Consider the following 8778-nt stretch of genomic DNA (forward strand, 5'->3'; position numbering starts at 1 on the left):
TTTGCAACTCTAGCTCTTCAATATAGTCCGTGGCTTCACTTCATGTCTATGCTATTCTCTCTCTCCCCACACACACACACACTAGTAGGAGATGTTTGTGTGTGAGGTTGATGTTTTCCTATATACATGAAGTAGGGTTTATGTGTGAGGTTGATCATCTCTATCGGTCATTCAGCTCAAACTTTTTGCTACTCATATTCAGGGCAAAAGAAAGGAAGATGGCTCCAAGAAAAGCAGGAAAATAACAGGCAAAGACTAAGAAAGGTATATGATGTGAATAGCCAAGATTCTACTGAGATTGTGTTTTATTGTTTTAGATATGCTTACTTGGGCTTGGTGTGTGTGTCTTACAGACAACAGGGGATACTCACTAAGATCTGGGCGTGTTTGTTTGACTCTTAGTGAGGAAGCTCAATCACGGACACCTGTGTTCTCACATGTATCTCCTATTAGAGAGGAAACAGAAGCGCATAATTCTCTTGGTCATGAGGAAGAAGTGCTTGTGTTGGAGAACGAAATGAGCTCACCTCCTCCAACTCACACGGAGATTCTTGAATCTAGTACTAGTCAAGGGGAGACCCATAGAAGGCTTCTTGGAAAATCTATTGAATTGGGATTGCTTGGTGATGTATTCACTAAGTTTTTTGTGCAACGCAATTCCTCTACCCCATTGGTCCCTTTATGCAGGCTGCCGTTTGAAAATGCGGTGAAGCAAGCTATATCATGCATTGATAGACATGCCATGGGGTTGCAAGAATATGAGACAAAATGTGAGAAAGCCAGACGTGGTGTAGAGCAAACATTTCGAGATAGAGCGTACAAGATGCTCATAATTGCAAACCCATCCAATGGTGATGCATTCTTTCAACTCGTATATAACTATGATTGGTCCAAGAAGGGATTGGTTGCTCTGACCAAAGAAAAGCTCTACATAGTCGCCATATCTCGGATTTCAACTCAAAGGTATGTCACATGTCAATAAACCTCCCTTAACATAAACTAACCTTAACATCTAATCTCTTATGGTTTTGGTATGATGCTGAAATAGGAAGACGGAATTGCTTCAAATGCTCATGACCGGGAGGGCAAAGGACAAGGTAATTTCAGAGATGTTTGGGGATAACAAAAAGACGTTGCTGCATATGAAGAAAGAGTTGTATTGGGAAGAGCTAATAGGGGAGGCAGACTCTATTTTGGAGGGTTTATTGGTATATGATGATGTTATCTACATCCCACCATTTATGCAATGGGTGCAAGAGGAGCGATCGAAACACATACCATGGGCCTTCCATGAGGTGTGGGCAAAGATTGGAAAAGTAAAGGAAGGCCAAAAGCAACCTGAGGTGGAGAATGCCGCAAAGAGGGTTGTCTATAGGTATATATCTTCTAATGCCATTACATTTTTGTAGAAAATACATATACGCTTTTAAAAAAATATTTTAGTACTGTTTGTTTTATTTTGGACATGTAGGTGGGTGCTGCTACTCATTGGCCAAGGTCTAATGGACGAAGAGACGGAAGCAATCAAAGAATGGGTAGATCCAAATTCCTCGGAAACAATGTACCCGAAGGAATGGGTTGAGAGAGGGGTTTCTGATTGGGAATTTAAGAGATGTCCTTGGTGGTTGGACTATCCTCTAAATCATGTGCCTCCAAGTGAGGAGCTCCTAGAAAAAGGTACTTTTTTGCTTTCTACTGAATTATATGCATGTAAATGTAAATGTATATGTTTATGTAAACCTTCCTACCTATACATATGTAAACTATCCATATGCATATACATATTAGATACATATACATACATATACAAATACATATGTATATGCATATGTATATATACATATGCATACAAAAATACATACCTACATACATACACTAAATTCCTACATACATACAAAGTTCATGTTACATTTAAGATTTGGCATGTTAGATTTTAAAGAAACATTGTTAAGTTTTGATATATACATACCTACATACATATACATATAAATAGATACATATACCTACATACATATACATACACATATAAATAGATTCATATACCTACATACATATACATACACATACATATACATAGATACATGCCTACATACATATACATACCTATACATATACATAGATACATACCTACATACATATACATATACATATGCATATACACATACACATACATGTACATATACATATACATAGATACATATACATCTACATACATATACATATACAAAAAGGTATGGGGATTTTTACCTTTTTACTAATTATCTTGATCTATTTCTTGAAGAATTTAAGAATTGGCAATCTGAGATTGAAAGAGAGCCCCCAACTCAAGAAGACTCTAGAATACCTTCCCCGCAGCCAACAATCTTGACCCAGTCTCCAGTAGTTGGATCCTCGCGCGTGGCCCCAAAACCATCCACACCACTGTCACGAGTGCCACAATCACACCAAGAGCATACATCTACATCATCTCAAGTGCAACGTGAGAGGCGAACAAAGAGACGTCTTGACATTATGCATGATGTTCAAGAGGGAGACCCCACAAATGAAGATCAAGAGAGAGACCCTCCAGAGCATCTTCAAGAGGGGGAGGTGTCAGGACAACGTGACATCATGGACATGACTAGTAAGAGTACTTTCCATTGCAAATTTATTTTGAGAAGTGTGTGCTTTCGAAATGCATCTCATTTTTTGTCTTGTTTACTTGCAGGTGAGAGATGTTTTTCACACATATTGCTGGTAGACATCCACACTCTTTCGGAGGGCTCAGATAGGTAAAAAGAATAATTTCACCATATAATTAGTTTTCCAAGTTGTACTTACCAAAACCAAACATCATAAATCTTTTATGTAGTGTGGAAGAATTCTTGATGAAGATTCCCAAGGCTCTATCTCATAGAGGTGCTCCCTCAGATACAGTGGCTCGCCTCGTATGGGCTGACTTTCCTACAGGTTTACAGGTTGTTGATGTAGATACAGATGGGTGTCCCTCATGGAGTCAAGTTTCTTCATCATTGATACGTGCCACACTCAGTTTTGTTGGTTTGTTTGTGGTTGATGAGGGTTGGTTTGTGTGTTTGAGTCTAATGGATCAACTTCCTAAAATATATTCCATGGGAAAGAAAGTTGGATTGGTCATGCATCGAACAATGTCTTTTCATGTGGAATCAAGTTATTTGTATGACAATGGAGAACAGGTAAGTCATAATCTCTGAAATATTTCCCTTTGTGTATACATGTTATGTGGTATGGATATCCAAACATAATGTTTTCTTGTTATGGTAGGTGGATACATTGGCGCTTAGTATGTTCTATCGAGTAAATTGCCATGTCCCTATTATTGATCGTGAGGCTGGGCAAAATGTTTCAAAGAATTTATTCAACGCTCAACGAAATTTCATTTTTGAGAAGAATAAGAAGCATCCATTCCAACGCACGATGGTCTTGGAGCGCTACATTCGAGGTGGTGCAGAAAGATCTCCTATGTTCTTTAGGTGAGACAATTTTCATTCTAGTCATTTTCATAGCTACTTTTTTAAAATACTTAGATACACGTTTATGATTGTATTTCATTGTAGGTGACTAGTGGAGACCTTCTCAAGTGAAGGAGATAGTGTCTTGGATGTTTTTTGCGGGATGTGGAGGCTTGGGATGTGCATGCCAAGAGAATGACATGGAGGTAGCCAAAGCATGTCTGGGAGATTTCTCATTAGGTCGGGATGACATGTAGAAGAATGCTATAATTAGAATGCTATAATTTGTGGATCAAAAGACTTTGTATTCGAGATTGTCATGGTTTGGAAGTTTAAAGATCGATATATACATTTTTGATCTTTAAAAGATTGTGTTTTATATTTAAGTAAGTAAGAAAGTATGTATGTATGCAATGTATGTATATATGTTAGTGCTGCGTAGGTGGCTCTTGTATGTATGTATGTATGTATATGTATATGTATGAGGTGTATGAATTTAGATAGATATATGTATATATATAATTATATCAATAAGTATGATGTGGATCAAAGACTTTGTAATCGAGATTTTCATGGTTTGGAACTTTACAGATCGATATATATATTTTTTATCTTTAAAGGATTGTTTTTTATATTTAAGTAAGTAAGAAAGTATGTATGTATGTATGTATGTATATATGTTAGTATGTATGTAGGTAGCTCTTGCATGTATGTATGTATATGTATATTTTGTATGTGTATATGTATGAGGTGCATGAATTTAGTTACATATATGAATATATGTAATTATATCAATAAGTATGATGTGGATCAAAAGATTGAAATTTATATTGTTGATCTTTCAAAGCTTGTTATTTATATGTAAGTAAGTTCTTGGTCCTTTACAAAGCTCATAGTAAGTTCATGGTCCTTTGCAAAGCTCGGACTCCTTGTTCATTGCTCCAAAAAGCTCGGCAAAAAAAGCTCGCAAAAAAAAATCCCCCCAAACCGACTATGCAGAATATAAGACCAATTGAATTTCTGACCTGTTTTTGCTGCTAGAATGAGCCCAAAATTGTCCTTACTCATATAGTCCAGCTTGACTAACAGCACTGGGAGCAGTTCGTCTAACGGTTCCTCCACGCTCAACATCTTACAGTCATTCTTCTCTAATAGATGTGCTCCAGGGTCATCAACCTTTAGATCAGAACCCTGCTCATGTTTTCTATTTTTTGAAAATGTATTGCTGATATACTTTGTTGATATTGCATGCCACAATCTATTTTTTATGTGAGGTTGATGTTGCATGCCATAATCATAGCTTAAAAACATACTTTGTGTCGCAGGATAGATGGGATCTTTTTATAGGATTCAAGTGATCAATGATGATAATGAGGATGATTTAGGCCTTGTGAGGCTAAAGAACGATAAAGTCGAGCCCACCTTTGCTTTGGTTCGTGAGCAGATAGAGGGCGATGAGCTTGTGATTGGATCCTTCGTCTTTATAGAGGAAAATTATATTATAAAAAAACGACAAGAAGAGCGATGGACACTCAACAATAAGGTTCAAGTATGCATTAAGAGGAGTGCCAATAGCATGCATGAACTTAATTCTCCAAGTAAGCGACAATGCTCAAATCAGATTGATAACAAGAAAGGTGACACTTTGAGTGGCTCCACTTCCAAGCTTACAAGCAAATTGTTAAGTGCAAGTGTTCTTGAGCAATGGGAACAAGAATGTATTAGAACAAAACTAAAGCTGAAATAGATGAAGGTTGAAAGGGATGATAGGTTTGAATTACATAGTGAAGATGTCAATGGGAAAGCTCTAGTTCGAATATGGTGTCATGAGTGCAACTCTTTGTATGGCGTAGGTTCAATAGAAGGGAAGTAATGCTCGATATAATTGTCTTGCTAACTTTATGAGAACCCACATCTTGGAGAGCAAAAGACATGAAAAAAATTATATGGCATTTCGGGGGCTTGGAAAGGAGTCGATGCAACGTGTGCAGGTGATGAAGAACAAGATGATAGGAAAGAAATAGAGGCTTCAATAGAGACTCTACGCTTTTTGATGGAGACCAATGAAGGTATTGTTCAACCTTCATAAAGTTACTTAAATGTTTGAAAGATAGAATGGTTTTGGAAAGTCGATTTTGTAACTTGTTTGACTTTGTTATGTGTTGTATTTGCATGTAGGTTGGGACTTTGAAGTCGTTGCAACCACACTACATGATTTTAAAGACAAAAGCTTTGTTCGCATGAGGTGTAAGTATGATGACACATGGCTGCATTTGTGTCCTCCAAGGTCAGATCTATGTACCATTCTCACAGAGCACTCAAAGTCAATCTTGCACACAAAGGCAGTCATGAAGGAGGAGTTGCAAACATCCAAGCCAGTTCTAAGTGGCTTACGTGGACGCCCTCGAAAGGGGAAGGAGCATGATCCAATGCAAACATCTCTCAGCAAGTTTGTGGTTTCTACAAAAATTGAAAGATCAGCTCATGGTGATTCTCCTTCACTCTATAACAATGAAGAAAGTGGGAAATTTTCAATAGGTTTGAATTTTTTATGTTGGGGTTTATGGATTCACGAAATCAAAGTGAACAACAAGAATATTAGTGTGAAACCTTTGCTAGATGATCAATGTGGTGGGAAGCTTTGGTTTGCAGAGCCTTTCACAAAGGCTATCCTAAATGATGGAACTTCAACCTTTCACATAGATGGTTGCTTTCGTCATATTAGTTGTCCACGTGTTTCCAATAATGGGCAGCCATTTGAAGCTATCTCATGCAACAATTGCAAGGGTATACCTAGGCTTCATGATTTTAGGATGAGATTATATAGGGAGAAGATGGCGGAGAAGAAGAGAGGCACTAGAGGAACGGATTGCGGAAGAAGATTAGACTTTCTCACTAAACAAGAGCTTCGGCAAACAACTTTCATTGCTAAGAAGCATGCAAAAGATCTCATCCTCAAACTATGGTCAGCAAAGGCTCATATTGCTGTCCTTTCGGTGCGACTATGAAATTTAAGGGAAGCAAGCATGGAGTCCCTAAACCGCAAGGATGTAAAGAGGTTTTGTAACAATATAGTAGAAGCCCATAGACTAGGTAAGTTTGGTGGAAAACCTGCTCTATGGGACTTCTTACAGGATGTGGCTACAAACATGTCGAGGCCAAAGGCAGGCAAGAGATATAGTGCAAATACTAAGGCTTTGTTTGAGGTTGCAAGGATGTGGGGTGGACCAAGGTTGCATGATTTTCTTGCTGCCAACCTCAATGGCCCTTCACTCTCAACGACAAAAAGAGGCCAAAGACTTGCCACACAATTTTTACGGGGCATACATGGCTATATCTTTGATGCCATTGCTGAAATATATCAAAACGAGAAAGAAAAACATGGAATCAAATCACAAATTCCTTTCATCTTGGTGGAGGATGAGACCGCCATAAAGAAACGGATAAGGTAAACATAGTATAATGCAAAAGTAGTTCTGATGAGACATGTTGAATCGTGGTGGCTCTTACATATTTTATGTTTTCAATCTTAATATTGTAGGTGGAACCCAAAAGATGACACGCTTGTTGGATTTGATGGATACAAGGTGGAGAGCCATGAGTGTGGAACGTCAAGCTTAATCAAAGTTGGAGCGGGAAAAATAGGCTATGACATAATTGTTAAAGCATTTGAGAATCATGGGATTGGTGGTTATGCAAGAGTTTTTGTGGCAAACCCACTTCATGAACTTCCATGCTTAGTTTTGGTTGCTCATTGCACTTGTAATCGATTTGATGCATGTTTTGTTCGAAGACAATGGGCTGAGATTTTGAGCTTATGGGATGAGAAGCTCAAGTCTAAAGTAGGTCCTAAAGTAGGTCCGATGGAGATAGTCGCCGAAGAATGTTGATGCTGGCTGATTATGTTGACAAACATGCTACTAGATTCAAGATTGGATGGGATGGATGGCCTCTTTCCGCCAAATTGTCAAACGGAGATGTTTTAGGCATGCATGATCAGGACTTTGTACACAATGGAAAGAAGCTCGTCAATGTTCTTGATAAACCAAAGCGTCAGTTGGCTCTTGGTGATGTATGGGTTACCTTGAACCATGTTACCATTGTATATGATTCCTTTGTTGTTGACAAGCATATGCTCAGGGAAGGCGATATGAGGCGAGATGATCGTCAAAATTGGGCGCAGCAGCTCAAAGGATATGTGTAGACAAGTGCAATGGTGTTTGGGAGAGTTGGCAAACAATGGGTAGCACAGAAAAGAGTGGAGTATGGTAGGGACACAACCCTACCTTGAAATTTGTGGAGACTATATTGACATTTTCTTGTCTCCACACTTGAGCTTGGCAGGGAGAGTTCATTTAGTAGCCAAAGTGACTTTTTTCTTTCAGATTTGGAGATCTTGGATATTACAACATCCAACATATACACTATCAGCAAACTTCATTAGCAAGGAGACATTCTTGGATGTGCAAATCTCTTGCCATTTTGTGGTGTTGCTAATAAAGTATTTCAGAGACTTTCACCCAAGCTTGAAGTGCCCTCTATATCTCACCGGCACAGATGCGGCTGAAATCTTCTTTAGCAAAGTCGGAAGTATGGTTGGGCAAGAGCGTACTTATGACTTGATGGACATGCTTCACAGCATAGGCATTTTGAATAGGCTTGCCCATTTTGAATGCAAGGAGGATGGTGTGGCATTCATAAGAGCTCACAAGAAGCAGGAACATATATGGAGAGAGTTAAATCTTAACGAGATATGGAGAGAGTTCAATCTTAACGAGGACTTGCAAGAAGCCAATTTAGGTGACTATGATTGTGTTTCAACTGATGAGAGAAGGTCATTGCTACCTTGCAAAAAGGATTGCAAAGTGCCCAAGAATTATGTGAACGCTTACACATGAGACCAAAAGGTAAAGAGGACAAGAAATGGTGGGTGCAGCCTTGGTCCATTAGAGTGTTTGACACATATGCAAATTCAAATCTACAAGACTCTGATACAGATGAGGAATATCCTACTGAGGTGGGCCATGCATTAGATTCAGATGAGGATGCTTCTACAAGTGAAATAAGGCATGTAGTAGATTCCATTTTGGATGAGAAAGAAGAGGTGAACCCGGTTGTTGAAGTTGAAGACAATAAGTTTCTCTTCAAGTATACATTGGTCAGCCAGCTCAATGGCAATCCAACTTTGTCAAAGGATAGACTTACCAGGGTCCGACAAGGTGTGTACTATGCCAAAGAAGAAAAAAAGTATATGGAGACAAACGAGAATTTATTTGGCATTGGTTCAGATTGTGCTGCGTTCTTTCAT

The 8778-nt window shown here is 38.6% G+C and overlaps 1 protein-coding gene and 1 long non-coding RNA gene across 2 annotated transcripts; both read left to right on the plus strand.

The window, feature by feature from the left end:
- Window positions 1-700: 700 nt before the first annotated feature.
- On the plus strand, window positions 701-1503 carry LOC147625420 (uncharacterized). Its single transcript, XM_086817976.1, has 3 exons — window positions 701-963; window positions 1049-1364; window positions 1498-1503. Exons 1-3 carry the CDS (start codon window positions 743-745, stop codon window positions 1501-1503), a joined length of 543 nt encoding a protein of 180 aa, XP_086674102.1. The 5' UTR covers window positions 701-742.
- An 808-nt stretch (window positions 1504-2311) lies between these two features.
- Window positions 2312-3139, plus strand: LOC147625421 (uncharacterized). The gene is made up of 3 exons (XR_015269038.1): window positions 2312-2623; window positions 2708-2771; window positions 2852-3139. It is a non-coding gene; the product is annotated as an uncharacterized LOC147625421 (long non-coding RNA).
- The last annotated feature ends 5639 nt before the right edge of the window (window positions 3140-8778 follow it).

This window comes from Cibotium barometz, chromosome 24 (genome assembly GCF_041138505.1).
Source record: "Cibotium barometz isolate CiBa-2024 chromosome 24, ASM4113850v1, whole genome shotgun sequence".
In the NCBI taxonomy this organism is placed as follows: domain Eukaryota; kingdom Viridiplantae; phylum Streptophyta; class Polypodiopsida; order Cyatheales; family Cibotiaceae; genus Cibotium; species Cibotium barometz.

Coding starts and splice junctions, on each gene's coding strand:
- LOC147625420 (XM_086817976.1), top strand. CDS start 743: ATGGGGTTGCAAGAATATGAGACAAAATGTGAGAAAGCCAGACGTGGT. Junction 964..1,048: donor TCTCGGATTTCAACTCAAAG/GTATGTCACATG, acceptor ATGCTGAAATAG/GAAGACGGAATTGCTTCAAA.